The sequence below is a fragment of the Dermacentor albipictus genome, chromosome 1 (assembly GCF_038994185.2).
Source record: "Dermacentor albipictus isolate Rhodes 1998 colony chromosome 1, USDA_Dalb.pri_finalv2, whole genome shotgun sequence".
Lineage (NCBI taxonomy): Eukaryota > Metazoa > Arthropoda > Arachnida > Ixodida > Ixodidae > Dermacentor > Dermacentor albipictus.
The window spans coordinates 99,186,878-99,206,079 of NC_091821.1; the positions used below are offsets into that span (position 1 = coordinate 99,186,878).

Below are 19,202 nucleotides of genomic sequence, written 5' to 3' on the forward strand. Positions count from 1 at the left end.
CACCCCGAGGACTATAAGGGTAGCCATACGCGCATGTCAGTATCTCTCTCTCTCTCTCTCTCTCTCTCTCTCTCTCTCTCTCTCTCTCTCTCTCTCTCTCTCTCTCTCGTGCGCTTCTTCCACCGTGATCCCGACGATGCGAGCCGACTCGCTCACATCGTCCTCACTAAATGGCCCAGTCTTAAATATTCCTTATTTCGCTCTTATTACAGGAGCTAGATTTAACCTTTTATTTCCTAAATTGTAATGAATCCCTACTTTCCGCAGATGATTTTCGACATCTAAATTTCCGGTGGAACACGAGCAAATGCCTTTCACGGCAATGCGAGATGACCTTAACAAGCTTCCGTTGTAGCCTAAATTTTTACCTTCATCGATCTGGTTTATCCGTGACTAACCTCTGTTCTTTTTGTTATGAATCAGTAAATATGGACAATTTCTTTCTTTCTTGCCGCCGCTTCTCCTACCTCCGCAGAATGTTTCTCATATTTCCATCTAGTAAGCTAGTGTTAGCGCTTGCTACACCAAACATTTTGTCCTTTAGTGCCTGTCAATTAGGCACAAGCTATGGGTCGATGTTGACTGCTCTACACAAGTTCATTGAAACGTCACGAAGCTTTCGCTGCTGGGGGTACCGACCGTGGGACTCTTTATTTTTATTTATTCTTTCCCTAAATTATGTATAGGCCCTATCAAAATTTCTGTCAGCATTTAGTTGCCTAATGCTTCGTTTTTAGCATTTGCCCCCTTTTGGTATTTTGTTGGGTGCGTGCACTTTTCAATCAACCCAGTGTGGCCAATCCCCCCTGTGGGTATGAGCTATGTTTTTAGGCAACGACAACGACTCTGGGGGAAGGTCCTGTCGTCTGCTAAGTCCCAGCGTTTGGGACGCGCTGTTCTATTTCTCATTTACGCATGCGATGGCTAGTATACTGGGCAGCAGGGCATATATTGCTAAGGAGAATAAAGTGCTGAAAATAATAAATGCGCTCTTTATAACGTCTGTACTGTTTTTCACATTCCGGCCACCCCACCTAGGCGAATTAACCATCCTAACAAAGAAAATTATATATTCATTGACGGGGCTGCTGCTTGCTTGTGCAACAGCGCAGGAGATGCAGCTGAATTCCGTGTGTTTTCAATTCATATTCCGTACAGAGGCGTTGTCTTGGATGTTTATCATGGGTCAAGGTAGCTCACACTTAATCTGTGGCCGCATATCTTATATTCGGGTTATAACTTAACTATAGAGGTGCGGTCCCACATCGGAGCGTGGGCACTCTCGCTTTGAGCTCCGGAGATCAAGTAGGTGTCTGCTATAGCATCATCAGAGATGGGGGACAAACAGTAAAGGAGACGCAGTAACGTTACATGTTTGCTGGCGAGTTGGTTGCACGCGCAAGACTGCCATCGCTGAGCTTGGCGTTTTTCTTGTCAGGATAGCCAGGGACTCAAGATACTGCCGTGAAACCCAGGAGCTCACATAAACGCACTTGCGCCGAAAATGTTCGTACAGCATCTGACAAGGTGGTTCAGTGGCTATGGCGTTGTGCTGCTGAGCATGGGGTCGCGGTTCGAGTCACGGCTGTGGCAGCCGCATTCCAATGGAATACAAAAAAAAGTTTCGTGTACACATGTTGAGCTGCGTGTCAACGAAACCCAAGCTGTTGCAATTATTTCGGTGACCCTCATTATGGCGTCTCAAGTAGCAGTGTTGCTCTTGGACGTTAACCTCATAGTTTAATTTTGACTGTTCGTAAGAACAGGTGCCAAGCAACGGTGCAGTCCGATATCTTATTAGCGAAGGTGACCGGTCATTAGCAAACAACACCTACGAACGAAAAGCTTTGTGAATTCGGCTGCAGTTCATTCCTTGGTGGTAGCCCTGGCTCAGCGAATCTCATGACTCGCAGCTGTTCCGCGAGTTCAATGGAAGCGGCGTTCATAATCATTTCTGACTTTACTCGGGCGTAGTTGCAGGCGTCTTTAAAAGATTGCTGCCTTCGCCGATGCCGCAGGCGCAGTTTGCGAAAATTCTGGGCTGGGATAATTAAATGATTCACTTACAATCGGCCTTGAACAATAGACGAGAGAGATGAATAGAATCAAGTGAAATGAGTCGTTTCATTATATGTGGTCTGAACTTTTTTTTTGTATTTTATGAACATGTCTTTCACGTGTACAGTGGCGTAGCAACAGGGGGGGCCGGGGGGCCGTGGGCCCCGGGTGCAAGGGGCCAGTGAGGGAGGGGGGGGTGTCATATACGTCTGAAGACACCCCTCTTTCCGCCGGCTACACCCGGGGAGGGGGGTGACAGAAGACCTATGGGCCCCGGGTGCCAGACGACCTAGCTACGCCACTGCACGTGTACCAGTAGTACATGCTGCAAGTTGCGGCGGGTAGATGAACCACCTGCGCTTTATAGGTGCGCAGAACATTGGAAAGCTTCACTGACGCCAGGTGAATGGCTGCGTGGGCTCGAGGACGGAGCCATGCCATCTCGGAGTGTTCCACGAATGGTGTTCCGCGGAACGTCTGAAACTCATATGAACCATGTATTTCTCGCCAGCGTGCTACTTTTCTTTTTTCACTTTTCTTTTTGAAGTATACTACCCTACCAGGCGACATGTAGGACTGTCGATTTCTTGATGGGATATTTTTCATCCCGAAGCCGCCCCCCCCCCTTTTTTTTTTTCTTAGTGACGCCTAGAGAGAGCGGCAAATTGGGCCGCCCATTCGCTTTTATTTAACGCGCGCCAAAACCTTAGGACCCACAGGTAAGTTTGAGTCGCGCCCCCGTCGGAATGCGGCGCCGCCGCCGCAAGGAACCAAACCTGCGACCTGGCGCTCATCAGTCGTACGCGGAGCGGGCTAAGTCACCGAAGCGGGCGATACATGGCGCGCGGGTGAGGAGGGGGGGAGGGGGGGGGGGTCTACTTTTTCTATCTGGGCAAACGCAATTGTTCGCGACGCGCACAAAGGAGGAGAGAGCTTGCCGACGACGACAGAGCCAGAAATAGTCGAGGGATTAAAGTTCAGTGTGACAGCGAGGCGCGCACACACCTGAGCACAGTGTCGCAACTGAGACAGCCCGCCCGACAAAACCGAGAGCAATAGGTGCACTCGCTACGAGCGGCGGGAGAAGGAACCGGTTTGTAAACATTCCCTCCGTCTCCACAAATTAGCACCAAGCATGCACGGGCCAAATTCAATTGCGCGCGGTCTACTTTCGCGATTCCATTGTACGCGCGCTGGCTCTGGCCGGCACACACGCGCGCGCCAGGAACGGCTCTGTCAATAACAGGGTTACGGCAGAGAGGGAAGAAACGTCCGCACCGCGCTCGAATACAGTGGTTTTCGCCGTCGCACGGCTGTCATTTGCAGGAAACGCGGCCGCGCGATCTCGCGCGCACGGAACACTCGCTCGACGATGACGACGAGCTTTGCCTGGAGGCCCACATGCGCACACAACAGCGCCCTTTGACTCGACAACACAGTGTGGAGCACGTGTGTTCGAGACCAACCTCGCTGCGGATGCCTCCGGAGCACGCGGTGTACGCATGGCGCGAAAGTGGCACAGACCGATGGTTCAGTTCTCCCCCCAACGCGTGCATCCTCGCAGCGAAGCCGTGACGCTGCAGCGACTTGCACGAAAACTAAGAGGAAGCTTTACAGCTCCAGGACAACTCGAATTTCTCTATTGAAGTGCACGTGGAATGCAGAAATGCATCTCATATAAGACAACCGCTGGACCTATAGTTGAATTAAAAGTGTTGCATTTGAGAGAGAATGTTGAATTCCACCAAGTGTAGGAAGCAGAATTTTGATTTAGAAATTCATATTTTTTTACAAAACTTCAAGCACGAAGTTAATGCTAAAGCGCCAAAAACAGATATATCAGTTGTCTAAAGTGCATCTGTTAGATCATCTAGAGCGGAAAGATGGAATATATGAGCTCACAGCTTACGTGAAATTGTTATGCTGCTTACGAAGGTTTTGCAAAAGTGCTACTCACAAATCAGTGCTATATTTAAAAGCAGTGTAAATGCGTCCATTTTGTCTGATTTAGATGTCTCAATAGGTACAGTGTACAAAATTGTAATATCGTTATTTATTACTGAGTAACAGAGTTGGAAACCTTGGTACATACTTTTTTTCATATAGTTTTGAATTTTCAACAATTTAACATTGACGGCCTAAATAAAAAATCCGGACCCGTAGTCACATAAAGCTCTTACGCTAGGATAGTTCGTAAGTGAAATTTTCAGCCAATCTCGATGATCATCAGCGAAGCGGCCGGCCAATGGCAGAGAGCACTTACTAGTAAAAAGCTTTGTGTATTGTGGCCACTACATCCTTCCTATAGTTACTAGATATTCGCATTTTCTTCTAAATGGAACAAACCTTATCAAACTGAGCGCAGTGGATGCCGTGCAAGGAACGATTTCACCGTTACCATGTATTTATTTACATGGGAGATCTTGAGGTATATTTTCCTGTAAGTGGTGCGATCGCAAGACACGGTCCTTGTATTTCTGATCAAGGTCGGAAGAGGGGGCGTATCGCCAGCTTATAGCTTGAATCTTGCTTCTTGCGTTGCTCACAAGACTTGTTTAATGAAAAAAGTGTCATTTATATTTTGAATGCAATTCCAACGACGTCTTTGTTTGTTTGTTTGTTTGTTTGTTTGTTTGTTTGTTTGTTTGTTTGTTTGTTTGTTTTAGTTAGCTAGTTAGTTAGTTATAGTTAGTTACCGTGTACTTGCACTTCTTAAAAGTTATTCCTTTAGTCACGCACGAATACTGTAATACTGCTTTCTTCTTTATTGTTGTTTTACGAGCTTGACTTTTTTGCAATTTTTAATTTCCGCAGCCTAATGACGAGAGCTGGAAAATACGAAACGACAGTCAGAATATCCAATTTCGCTTCCGTGAACGCTTAATTTCTTCATGGGACTCATGTTTTCTCATTTTATGAGTCAATCTGTAAAAGAAGAAAAAGAAATAATTGAATTACGGGGTGTTGCTCTCAAATCCACGATATGGATATATGAGAGTCGTTTACAATTTTGGAATTTTCTTTTTCTTTAACGTTTTGACTCACTTGTGATCTTTTAATTTCACACTCCGATCGATCGAACCTGGCGATTGAACGGTTTTCGGCGAAAACAAATAAGCACCGCTTATTAGGCATAATCTATAATGCCAAAAACGTGGGTCGCAGCGGATCCAGTTTCCTTCCGCGTGAATAAGTGCGATACAAACCCCGTCGAGGTACGTGAGTAGCAAAGCTCTTCAATATACGTCCTCCGAGCCATTGGATGCTGTCCTGCCCTCTGAGTCATATGCACAACAGTCGAATATGCGCCACGGCTTGCAGCGGCTTGATCTGCACGTCTTGAAACATGTATGTTCCACCACACCAACGTCGGCTTATGCACAGTCGCAAAATTTTACAAAGCGCGTTCCGAGTGAAAATCATAATCATCGCTGAATAACAGCGCTAACAATAATTCCTTTATTATCTCGATCTTGTAACGCTGTTTGAACCAAACGGCTCCTTACCGCCGATTAAGTTCGTCATGCACTTCGACACGAAAGCGACTGTCGACGATGCGCCTCATCCGAGACACTTGCCTTCATCCGGTGATGCGGGCTTGTGTATAGTGTAGTGTGCTCTATGTTTGCATGTGCGATTTCATGCGTCATACGAGCGACATATGCTAAGGCCACGCATGGGCCACGCAAGTCTCGTCGTATAATGACCCTCTAAAGGTATCCCTGCCCCGACGCTCGCCTAGTGCCGCGCATTGCGCCTTTGTTGCTTTCTTTTCCGACAATGCGACTGCGTGTGAGCTACACCGCATTACGAACAAACCGGCTAGCGGTGACCACGTCGCAGAAGCCGTGCTCGCCCGACAGCTTCTCCGCACGCGCTGTCTGCGACGTCATATCGGAAGGTCGTCGCTCCCATTGCAAACCGTGGTTTAGAATGTGAAGGTGATCTCGCTAAGCGTTGCCCGTGTCTCCTGTGCTGAAATGTAGGGCTTTCGGCCTCCGCTCGGGACGTCGCGGCGCCCAAAGCGTGCAGCTGTGCGGTTAAACAGGTGGCGTATGTACGACGCGGCGTCCGATGCGATTCGCATCGGAAAGACGGCCGTACCGACTGCTGGAGCTTGTTGCTGAAATCTGTTAGGTGCGGTTGTTGGTAAGACTATGTAGTCGTTAATCTGATCGCATTCGGACCCGTATCGTGTGTCTCCTGCTTTATATAAAGTGGACGGAAGCTATAAGAGGGGCACTGAAAATGGGAAACATAAGTGCTGCTCACCTGCTCTCCTGAGCTCTCTGCCATTTGCTAACATCTTCGATGGTTAAGAACTCTAGCAGAGATTCTTGAGTAGACAGGTTAAATCAATTCTTCCATCGGCTATTTCTCATTTTGTATGGGTTGGCTATTTTAGTTTCTTTCATTTCGCTCTATCGGCTAGTCATTCCACTTCAGCTTCTTGGCCTTATCGCAATCTCGATATGTTGTTAATAACTTTGCTGAGACCGGGCCTCCGTATTCCTACCTGCGACAATAATTTTTCAAAAAATAATAATAAATCCGCACTATTTTACAGTGAAACTTGCAGTAAAAGAAGTGACGGGGAAAAAATGCATCACCGTACGTTGGCTGGGCCCTATAGCCACCCATCGGTTAAATCATGTTAAATAATATTTAACATAATATCGACAACGCGAGAATAGGCACTACATTCTAACGTGTTGTACATGTAACAACTGCTTAGACACACCCACAACCTCGTAAACGCATTGGACGCATCGCAAGTGTGTGCGTGGTTTATTAAAAAGAGTATCTGTAAAGAGTACCCTCCATCTGTATATGTACAGGATGGCAAATAAACAATTTAATTTCATTCATTTCAGTATGCGTATTTGGCCCATTAGAAGAATGAAAGAAATGCGCAAATTACTTGAGGCTCAAGTGTTCAGTGCTTCTATCATCAGCCTATTTTGTGTAATTGAATTGAAGGAGCTACATGGTTAATGGTTACAGCTAGGCATTTTACAAGATAATTTGTGAATATATATCCTCATGCACATCAAGCGTACAGGCATGCCCACTCGGTAACACCTAAACACCAACACGATCGCTCAAAAGCAAATTTTCTACGAGCGCGTATCCGGGGCCAAAACAACAAATCTCTGGCCGACCGCCTTCGTCGATTATATGTCCAGCAACGCAATTGGCTGGCATCTGGTGTTAGGAATAGCTTTGACGTAATAAGTGTTTTCTAAATATTGACCTATTTTTGCTTGGCAAGCGATGCTTTTCAGTCGCTATGCACACATGCATACGGCCAACCAATGCAGCTTTTTCCAATCTTGTAGTTTCATGTCTGTCCACATTCCTGGTCGAGTGGCTCACTCGTCCACGGCCATGGTGGTTCGGATAATTGTCATCACAGCCTCCAGGTTGCTGAGACATCGTTCTAAAGATCAATTAATGTTTTAAGGCATGGCGAAAATGTATCGCGTCCGACAGCTGGAACATCGTGGATTATATGAATGGTGCAAAAATTTTTCGCAAAAGAAGCTGCCGGTCAATCATGACGTCGGACATATTTATAGCGAAGGCGGCCTACCAATGGCAGACAGCTCCTACTGATTGTGAATTCAAGGTGCGGCTGCGTTACTACCAGATCGTGCGATAAACTGCGACCGTGCGACACTATGTTACGCCGTGTATCCTTGCGTGTTACGCTACCACCCTGTGAAAATATGAGACCTTGACAGACAATGTTTGCTAGCCCTCTAACTTGTTTCAAGTAGTTTCTCCGTTCCTCTCGTCCACGCCTCTTCCCTTTTCTCAGTACAAGGCAGCCAGGTGTAGATATATCCTTTGGTTAACTTCCTTGTATTACTTTTTCCTTATACGAGGGCCGTTTTTTTTTTCAACCTCCGATAGGCTATAAATAAAGGACAAGTTCATCTAAAACAATAATTTTATTACCAAAAGATTAGTACAGTTACGGTTACTTTTCGACATAATTACCGAAGAGATTGAGGCATTTGTCATATCTGTGGACAAGCTTTGCAATACCCTCTTCAAAAAACGTTGCCGCCAATGAATTCAAGTAGTCCTTGACGTTGGTTTGAAGGTCGCCATTGGTTTGAAAGCGCTTCCCACCAAGCCACGTCTTCAGTCCAGGAAAAAGATGAAAGTCACAGGGTGCTAAGTCTGGACTGTATGGCGGATGATCGAAAATGTCCCATCCAAATTGTTCGAGAAGCCGTTGAGTTGCTCCAGCAGTGTGTGGACGGGCATTGTCATGGATCAGAACAACTCCAGCGGTCAGCTTTCCTCTTCGTTTGTTCTGAATGGCTCTACGCAAACGTCGTAAAGTTTCACAATAAACAGCTGCAGTGATTGTGGTTCCGGGCTCCATAAACTCCACAAGCAACACACCTTGTTAATCCCAAAACACAGTAGCCATGGTCTTTCTGTTGTTGAAGGTTTTTTTGAATTTCTTTGGTTTGTTTGGTGAATTTGAATGCATCCATTGTTGTGATTGTCGTTTTGTTTCCGGTGTGTCGTATTGAATCCAGGTTTCGCCCCCAGTCACGATTGATTTCAAAAGGTTGTCTCCTTCATCCTGATAACGCTCAAGGAACTCCAAAGCTGACACCATTCGTCGAGTTTTGTGGCCGTCCGTCAACATTTTCGGGACCTAACGTGCACAACGTTTTTTGTAGCGTAACCGTTCAGTAACAATAGAGTACAAAACAGACCTTGAAACTTCTGGAAATTCCGTAGATAAAGCAGTAATGGTGAATCTGCGGTTTTCTTTAACCATTCTGTCAACTCGTTGAACCAGGTCATCTGAAACGACAGATTTGCGTCCTTGGCCCCCTTCATCATGCACATCATTACGTCCATCTTTAAAATTTCGACACCATTCACGCACAACACCATCACTCATGAAGTTTTCCCCATATACTCGACTCATTCTCCGATGGATTTCTGCAGCACCATGGCCTTCAGCCTGTAGAAAACGAATAACACTTCGCAATTCACACCTGGCGGGAGCAACAATAATGGCAGCCATGTTTACGTGGCTGTAGCACAATGCCGACTTACGCCTGAATGTCAACAATGGCGGAGTGTGTAGTGCGAGAGCTGCGCAGTTGCCTACAGCGCATGTCCGCTTTCTGCTGCCCGCGCAGCGCCTGCACGGAGCGATCGGAGGTTGAAAAAAAAAACGGCCCTCGTATATATCTCTCTCTGAAAAAAAAAAAGAAAGAAATAAAAAGCTACTTGTCTTTATCCTAAGAGGCTTCGCCTCGTACGAATAATATGTATTGACATTGCACCTCATAGCGTCTGAAATATGAGTACTTTACATTTCAGCCCTTCATTTATTTTCATGTCTGGTTTACCTCACGAAGGAAAAATTCAGTCGCAATTTATTAGTAAATGCGAGAGAAATGCGTCAGCATTATGTCGCCCCTCTTTGCGGTCTCGGATCCATGACTTAGATGGCGTTCCCCACATTGCAAAGTGTTGTTCGGGAGCTCACTCGATGCACGTCCTGCCTCTTCGAGGAGAGAAGTGCTACTGACGGCAGTCCGGAGCAGATCACCGTCAGATACCTGATTGTTTGATTGATTGAAATTGAGAATCATCTGGGCTACCTTGACGCCATCGTGAAAGGCGCCGCATAAAATTGGACGTACGGTTCCTTTAGAAGCATGGGCCCTTTTTTTGCATCCACTGCCCCCTTAGTGGGGCCGCAGTGACATCATACTCAGCAGTATGTAGAACGTCATAGCCACTGAGCTGCTACTGCGGGTCGGCTACTTGAAAGTGGTGAAAAAAAAAAAAAACGTCCACGATGTCGATACCATCCGCGATGAAAGGCGTGCCGATGGTCGACGAGTGGCCTTCTAGGTGTCCCACTGCTCCGGAAATGATTTGGTCCCACTCGCTCTAGAGTCTCATGTGTGCGGCTCCTCCACCCGAACAAGTGAAGAAGGGGGGACGACCATCAGAACCTTCAATTACTCGCCGGAGAAATCCGTAGAGGGAGGCAAGGGACCCCCCTTCCTAGACCTATATGCAGCACTTCCGTACCCGCAAGAGATCGCTGCCAAAAAATACGGACTTGTACGGGAGCTGCGTCTCGTAAAATTATTTGCCAGTATTCGCTTTGTTCAGTCTCAGTAGAGACGGGTTCGGAAAGACGTTAACGCACGTGACGTGGAGGGAAGACCGAGAGAATGAGGCGCTATCACCTTCCTTTCTGGCTCCGCGCGGATGCGAGCAACGCTTCCGACGCACGCCGTACGCGAGAGCGTGCACTGCGGCATCCTGTGCCGTCAGCGCGCAGGAAGCCCGGTACCGACGCGCGCTGTCTGCTCAAGAAACGGGATCGCGTACACGCGCGACCGCACTCGTCGGTGCCTCCCGTTGCGTGGCCGGCGTGCCAATCCCTGTAGTAAAGAAAATAAAAAATAAAGAGCCGTGACCGCGCTCGGAAGCATCCCAAGAATCCCCCGCGATCCCCCCTGGGCCGATCCCTGCCAGCGAGGAGGGGGGCTTCTTCAGGTGGCCAAACGCAGCGCGTCCGGAACCGAGCGCCAGGACCTCCGAGCGCAGGCAAAAAGCAAAAGCCGCCGAACCAGTTCACGGACCGCCAATTACAGAGCAGGCCCCGCGAGAGAGACGGCCGAAGTGGAGGGGGTCTTCCAAGATGGCGTCTGGCTCCCCCTCTCTCGGGCTGGCGGCCGGTGAGAAGAAACTTGGTTCCCTACCTGGCGACGAAGAAAAGCCCTCCTCGCCGGCGCAGCGCCGACAGCAGCCGCCCCCTCTCCGACGCGTCCCCCCCAGGTCGGCCCGGCGTCGCAGTCGAAGCGAGTCGTTCCCCGTGGAGTAGTCGTGCCGGCGCTCTGCTGCAACCTTGCGGATTACGCGACCACGCCGCTGGGACCTTCTTGTCCGTGCCGACGCGTGGACCGGCCGGAGTGCGCGGCGACACTGTGCAGCAGCGTGCGGACCGCCATGAGCCCCGCGTGAGACCGGCTGCCGCTTCAGAGAACGCGCGACGCGACCTGTCTTTGCTTGTGGCCCGCTCCGGGGCGCCCAGGGTGCAATCCTCGCCCAGCCGCGGCCGGATGGCGGTCATGTGCGGCGGCGGCCGCCAAGCTGTCGGAGGGCAGCTACGGTCACGGACATTAGGCGTAGTCCTCGTGGTCTTGGCCCTCAGCGGGGCCACATCGGCGAACATCGACAAGGTACGTAAACGTGCACGTCCGCAGGCTCCTGCCACTGTCTCAGCGGCGGAGCTCGTCGGGCTGGATGATGCTGGGCAAGCGTGATACGCGGACGAGAACAAATAGAAAGAATGTGCGACTCTGCGCGTCTTTCTACTTGTTTTTGTCTGGCGGAGCGGAAGCAGTTATGCCATCGTGTCAGTGTCCGTACCCGTGCATCCCTTTCCGCTGGACACGCTTGACGGCTAGGTGTACGCAAGTCTTTGCAGGCGCCTAGATAAACGAGACTAGAATTGGTCGCATGGGTGATTCTGCCGTAAAAGTGAGCGCGGATGCATCCGCTCGCAGACAGTGACTCCCTGGTGGGATGAATACAACGGCGATCCTTCGCCGGATATTACGGGCACGGGTTCATGGTCACTGGGGCTACGTTTAGCGACCTTGTGACGGAGAAAGTCACCTTTTTCTAAGAAATCTTGTAGCAACTAGAATTTCTGTGTACGCTTCGCGTAGTCAAGCGTAAACAGTAAAGCTAGTTGTGATATATGCGAGTAAGCGACCCTTCGTGGTTTAAGATCGAATAGAAAACACTCCTATCATTTATAGAAAATGGTTTACAATACGAAGTTTACAATACAATAGAAGACGTGAGCTCTGACAAGATGCGCGTGGTTACATGACCAGCTACCCTCTGAGGCGTATACAACAATCCGAGGTGGAGGACGTGGCCTGCAGAAAACCTAGGTGTTTTCTCGCACAGCACCATTCTCGTATTTCCTAAAGCATTAGCGCTTTTCAATGAAATAAGCGAATAGCAGCTCTGTTGTTGCGTTCGTAGAGACGACGGTGTAGAAATCGGAACTGCTTATGCAAAAGGCCCGCCGTCACGAACGAAAAGCACCGAGGAGGAAGGAAGCGCGCATTTGCGCCTCGCGCTGCGGTAACGTGGACGACAAAAAAAAAGGGGGGGGGGGAGGGGATAGGAAGGTGGAGTCTGCGCGGATAGCGTCGGTGCGTTGCAACCTTGATCCCGCCGTTTCCTGTTGGCGCCAGCCTCCGAGACCTGCTCCAGGCCCACCGAGCTAGCTCGGCCGGGCCGACAGCAGCAATAGCACCGAAGCCCGCGGCCATTTCGGTACTCGCTGCGCCTCAGCGGCGCTCAAACAAGATCGGCCACTGGCTTTGGGGCACTGCTCTCCGAAGAACCGGCGACACGCTCGCGATTTGGCCGAAGCTCGCCTTTCAGTAACTGAAGATGCGAGTTAAAGCAAACTGCGGGCAGGTGCCTAGTGCGATGTTAGCGCAATCTATATTTATCAGCACTTCTTTCACTGAAATGACCAGAACGTGTTGTTGCGCTCAATCTTCATTTTCTTCTGTCTGGGTTGGTCTGCCCCTTGTACTGGCCTTTCACAAGGTCGCCCTAAATTCAACGCAAGAAGTTTTTGCTACCTCCACTGCTTTCTATCTTGCTGTGAATTCGATTCAGCTAAAGGTTTTGCTAGCTACGACACCTTCCCCGCCAGCTTCGTTTTTATTTCTATATTCATTATTTTTTTATTGCTGTCCGGTTGCTTTCCCAGCAGCGTCGTGCAGTGAACCACCTTCTCCACGTCATGACGTTGAGTCGGCATCGTTGAGATAGCGTGTTCTGTCGGTCACAATGGGGACGCAGTTTAGAGGCCGTTCAACTGATGTCCCTCATAGTGGCCATGACGCAGGCTTTTAATTACTGCCTGCTATATAGAGTCTATTCTTCTCGCTGCCCTTGGGTCGGCCAACGAGCCAGCGACGAATTGAGAACGCGTTTTGTACTCTTGACGCCTTCGCTCTTGGACTGCATGCAGCGCAAGCGGCAAGGTGAATAAGGCTGGCCTCCGTCTACTTCTCGAAAGACTGCTCGCTGCCTCACCGCTATGTCGATCAAAAGAAAGAATCGTCCGCATGGTAAAACGTTGCCTTGGGTGATGCCAACGCTTGCTCATAATAACGTCATGCTCATTTTGATTTGTGAACAGACTAAGTTCAGAGGTGATGTGTGCATCTTCAAGGCTTCTCATTTGCGGTGTATCATCCACCACTGCTGCATTGTCATATGCTCGACAGCCACATCTCTCCTATGCACAAGTTACAGAACTAAGTCTTTGCATGTCAACGCAGGGGTTGGCTCTGCCCCCTTTGCCCGATTAAGGTTCATCTCTGTCTCTACAAGTTTCACTACAGATTAGAGCGGTGTAGTCATGCGATTTGTCCTTTTTTTTTTTCACAGTAGCTAGGCGTAAGTAGAGAAAAGGCTACGACCATTGATGCTTCAGCACATGGCTGCCGCTATCACCTGTGTATTAACGCGTATACTTAGCCATGGAAGCGTGTCAACTATTCAAGCCAGCGACTCGCCTGTAGCCAAAGGCTTATGTCGTCACACCATTCCCAACACAAATGTTGCCTGATTCCGCATGATAGGTTTCGTGTTTCGTATTTTTAAGGCATTACGGATTAATTTATCCACCATGCAGAAGACATGAACGCATGAGAACCCGCTAGGAAGGCCATCTTGACAGCTGTTTAAGCCTATGGCAGTTCAGCCTCATAACTGCCGTTGAACTGAACAGCTATTGATGCCTTTTAAATTCACAAAGTGGAATTCACAAAGATTTTGTTGGTTAGCTGTTTGCCATGGGCCGACGGTATTTGTTAATATGTCCAACATCACGAATGGCTCGAATGTGCGCTTTCGAACAGCTCTAGCGTAAAAACACTTTTGTTAACACCGTACAAGGTTTTAGTACACAGCATTCAGTATTGCAATACGTAAGCGTAAATAATGGTCGGAGTTTGCGTTCCAGTGCTGTTCTTATGTACGACGCCTGTCCATTGGAGGTGACAACTTGCGGGTACCATATGTCTTCCGTGGCAGTGGCTTCGGGTCTAGAGAGCGGTGTTCCGGTCACCCGGTTATAGATATTGTAACGATGGCGCTTTATGTGAGACCGCTGCCTTCTCCGCTGTCCATTGACGGTCGTGTTGTCGCATGGCCAGGGTGTGAGAAATATACAAATGTTTCTTGCTGTTGTCCGTAATTTGATAAAATATGAGGTTGCAGAACGCAATACCGAAACCCCAAGTTTTACAGCATGTAGTATAGGGTGCACTATACACGACTTCGATTCTACTGTCTCCTTTTTATTAACCTTTTACTCTGCCACTCCCGACAGTGCCTGATACTGGTCACTGGCCTTAGACCAACGCAACATTGCCGACATATTATACCCGTGAGTTTGTGAGATGTAGCTAAAGCCAACGGGAGCCACAGGTTGGAAGTTATACCCTGCCCGATGCGTGTGCGCCAGTCGAACGTGCCACCTTGTGAGATCCCATGTGTGGAGATGATTCGTCTCGTCAAGCCGAAACCGCTTTTAAAGTGCATCCCGCGACTCTCCCTGATTCGATACAAAATGACGGCCGTCATGGAGAACTGCAAAGCCTTACGCACGCTGCGATCGATTCAGCAGATCCAGTAGCTACTCCTCGAGCATGTCACTTGCAGCTGAGAAGCCGCGCACCCATGTGGGTTCCACTGCATGATCACGAATGTGGGATCAGAAACAAATGCGTCCTTCCCTGCACGAAGAGCACATGTGCGCAAAGGAGATGTTCAGGGGCGTCAGGTGCGTTGAACGCTCTTTTCAAGCAAATTATAGAGCAAGCGCTTCACTCCAAACGTCTGCTACTTCAGCACAGCCATAAAGGTACAGGGTCCATATTCACAAGAGCAGTTCGTACGCTAGCGGGTTTGCAAGAACAACAGGTGTCGGCCTATATCGTGATTGCAGACATATTATTAGCCAAGGCGATTAGCCAATACAAGGAACAAAAGCTTTCTGAATTTGGACAGACCTGTCTGTGGTGGCCCAATGTAATGTTGCTTATTTCCCTACTCTGTGGTAAGAACCTCTTCCGTCATATGGCATGCATGCATACCTACAGTTTAGAAGAAAAAAAAAATGATAGAGAAGAAGAGAAACATTTTGTATGAGCACCACCAGTGACGTCCGTGGCATGATGGAATGACATTCATAACATAGCCTGAACCGTCTTTGAGCGACGTCACGTTCTTTGCTCGCACCGATCATTGGAGTTCGACGCGCGTAATATCTTGACGCGTGGTCGGCTTCGTGGTGGGCGTTCCCGCGGCGCTTCGAAATTGATGGACGCACAGGGTGCACGTCACGCATGGAATAGGAGATGATCCTGTGCTGATAATAGAAGAGTTACAAAGTCGCCTTCATTAGGATAAGTTTCCTAGAATGCGTCGTGGCGGCGTTCACCTATGCGCGTAACGGTTCCGACAAAAGAGCGAACTAGCGGCCAGCAACTCGCTCCGCTGATTTCCGCCCGCGGTGCCAGGCTGCCTGCGTGCACGCTTGTCGGCGTTATAAATTAGCAGTAATGAAGGGCTGGCACGGGGCCGCCAATTTATTGACAAAGAATAACGACGACGCTGCGCGAAGCCCAAATTCCAAAACACCTCGACGATTTGTCTTGTCAGACGGCGCCGTAATTGCGGCCGAAGCAAAATCGAAAAAAAAAAAAGTTGTCCTCGAATCAGGGAGCGCCCCAAAGGCCGCTCCACTTCCCGGATGCACCAGCTAGCCGTACACAGCGTCGTCGAAAAGCAAGTTCATGATCGGGGGGAAAGGGGGGGGGATGAAAAAAAAAAGAAAAAGAAAGGCCCGAGCAGATACGGGAAAGAGCAGAACGGTGCTTTATTAGGTTATCCCCGGCAGCATTCGTGAATCACTTCGCAAGAATCGCTGTCAGTTTCCCGTTTTCTTTTTTATAGTATTTCCTACTCTTTCCGGTTAGCAGCCGCCAAAGCTGTCACGCTCAAGTTCCTGCGCCGCATCGGGTGTCGGCTGCGGCACAGTATCCTGTATATCGGCGACGTCCTCCTATACCTATTCTGCCTCGTTCCCACGTTGCGTCTGCGCTCCTGTACGACGGCGCCGCTTGCCGCCACGATTGCGCTGACCAAGCGGGCTCTGCCTGCAGTAACTGGGATGACGGCGTCGGCGATATACAAACTGTAACCATCATGTTTTCCGCATAGCCAACAACAAAAAAAAAGAAAATTATGCGGTTTTACGTGCCAAAACCACTTTCTGATTATGAGGCACGCCGTAGTGGAGGACTCCGGAAATTTCGCCCACCTGGGGTTCTTTAACGTGCACCTAAATCTAAGTACACGGGTGTTTTCGCCTCCATCGAAATGCGGCCGCCGTGGCCGGGATTCGATCCCGCGAACTCCACGCTCAGCAGCCCAACACCATAGCCACTGAATAACCACGGCGGGTTAGCCAGCAATAACGAACGAGAAGGACTACAGAGAAACGCGATTGAGTGGAACGTGCCACAGGCACTCAGGTCGGAAATCGCATAGATGCCCGTGGATGTCCCTTCTTCCACGCATTACTGAGGCACTGACACAGATAGATAAAGAGAAACCTGATATATTATTTTTCCTGCAATCATGCCTACGCAGCTCCGAATATGAAAAGAAGAATAAGCGAAAGCAGTTTTACTGAGGAAGCAAAAAAATTCACGCAGACACTCCTCTGGGAGTTGTCTAAGTCTGCGTGAGCATTGTGCCACTTGCTCATCTCCACGCATCCCGGTGTCATTATCAGTCTTGATCTGATCAGTATAAACGACAGCGCTGCAGCTACACGAACCATTAACAACCGAGATCGACCGTAGTCCGGCGGCGGCGGCGTATGGCGCGGCCGCAGCCGCAAGCGATATTGAAAGCGATCTGCGATGGGGAAAGGACACAGTGCAGCGAGCGCTGATAGCTTCGTGCGCGTTGTGTTTTTGCCGCTTAGTTCACGTTGAAGCGAGAGGCAGCACGAAGGTGAATTCGCTCGCTGCTGCGGGTCATACCTTGACAGCGATCGCCTTACATGACGGACGTTCGGAGGGACGGACGGACGTTTTTCCTCGTTGGGTAGGCATAGGAATGCTTACGCTTTTAAAAATATACTTCTGTGTCCTATACGAACTGCCAGTGACACATCCATTTCTTATGTGGTTCTTAAGCCTGCAGTACAGTAAATGCTGAATCATCGTCGTACTCGAAAAGTCAGTACCCTATAGCGCCAAAAGTGACGTACATTTTTATCAGAGAAATGATACGCGGGGTTGAGTTCTGTTCTTCATGGGCGATTCACTGATAGATAAATTTCTGCTGCTCACCGGCGGCCGATTGCCTGTATCGCATGGTACAGAGGTGCTGGCAGCTTGTGCATGAAAGCTAGCTGAACTTGCTCCCCACATGTGCGCATTTGTACGCGTTATTCGACGCTATCGATTACGTACTTTTATCACTCCGAAATAATTACGGTTTCCTTCATTTTTTTTTCATGTAATCGGCTGTCAAATCTGAAGTGCTTGTTCGTACTGTAACGAGCATCTATAACTAATTCCATTCGGGAGACACGAGTGCTTTCAAGAACACGCGAACGATAGAGTATTTATCCAACAATGGAGAGCTTGCCTTAATTCTCCTATGGGGACCGGCTACTCCGAAACCTCTGCGCTATAGGTGACTACTTGCCATGATAGAACTAAAGTGCAGGAGGAAGGACAATGTAAATGTCAGGGCCCGTATACACAGAAAGCTCGTACGCTATAATTGCTCGTAAGAGCAAACCCTTGCCAATCCTGATGCTGGCCATATTATTAGCGAAAGCAACCGACCAATGACAAATAACACTTACGATAGCAAAGTATTGCGGATGCAGCCCGAGAATAGCATACACTACCCACTTCATGGTCTGTGTAAACTATATTTGAGTACACCATGTACAATGTTCTGCAGAGAATGCGCTTCGCGGATGTTGCTGAGGTCGGCGCGAGACATCAGGAGGTCACTTTTTAGAGCCACTTGAACGTGCTCCTATTCGGCCAGTGGAATCCACCATAGACTGCAACTGTGGGTTTTATTTTATTTAACTATCCGTTATTTTATTTTCAACATGCTCCGACATAACTTACTTTCCTGAACTCAGTGACAACAACAAACACAGAAAAGTATGCTCTCTCATGCTCCCACTTCCTATCTGTTTTCGTTAGTCCAGATTATATTAATTGTAGTATTCTTGTACTTGTGGTATCTAGCAGCATTACAAAGTGCCCACGGCACATCATCTTTGGTTTTGCTTCTCATAAATGTCTATAAGCTGCGTAAGGTCGGCGTATCGGAATCCTCATTGGTTTGGGGAGAAACTGAGCACAGACAAAAAACGCAAAATAATTGACAACTTGAGGTATCAAGTCAGTTAAGGCGATATTCTTCCCTGAAAGGTCTTTGCGCGTTTCACATCAGCTTTCACAATAACCACAGAAAATAATTACCCAGAATCATTGCCACGGTTACCCGCGGTAGGCGCCGCGCCTTCCACAGTCAACTTAAATCTTTGGCGTCTCGCTCTCACCCAGAATATTGAAGATAGAGCGGGGCCGCGATTTTGTAGCGATACCTTCGTGTCCACTCTATGGCACTGTTATCATCCATTATCGACTGAATTCGCATGTTGAGGGGACCACGGTGCTGCCCGGACTTAAATAAGCCGGGCAACATCATCGGAACGTGCAGTTCGCGTACTAAGGAGACATTTTGCGGACCCAGACATGGTGTGAGAGTCACAGCGTAATCCTAAACGATGTGCTCAGCCGTTAAAACAGTGCACACGTTCTGCCACGGCGCGCTATATATATATAGACACAAACGGTAGATGTGGCTCTGTATACTTTCGTTTTGTTGCTTCGTACAATAACGTTGAGCCTCGCGCGACAATTATTCCCGTCCCGACACGTGCGATAACGAAATGTCACCGCCTACAAGTTCTTTCTTTCTTTTTTTCG

General features: G+C 48.7%; 2 protein-coding genes across 2 annotated transcripts in view; one reads left to right on the top strand and one right to left on the bottom strand.

Moving 5' to 3' along the window:
- Nucleotides 1-19,202, bottom strand: part of LOC135917529 (uncharacterized) — a 118,424-nt gene that overhangs the window by 66,727 nt on the left and 32,495 nt on the right. The gene's annotated exons all lie outside the window — the stretch shown is intronic.
- uif (sushi, von Willebrand factor type A, EGF and pentraxin domain-containing protein uif) overlaps nucleotides 10,629-19,202 on the top strand; it is a 135,636-nt gene continuing 127,062 nt past the window's right edge. Inside the window, exon 1 of the mRNA XM_070523659.1 lies at nucleotides 10,629-11,300. Within this exon, the coding sequence (XP_070379760.1) occupies nucleotides 11,181-11,300 (120 nt within the window). The 5' untranslated portion in view covers nucleotides 10,629-11,180. The remainder of the gene's footprint in view (nucleotides 11,301-19,202) is intronic.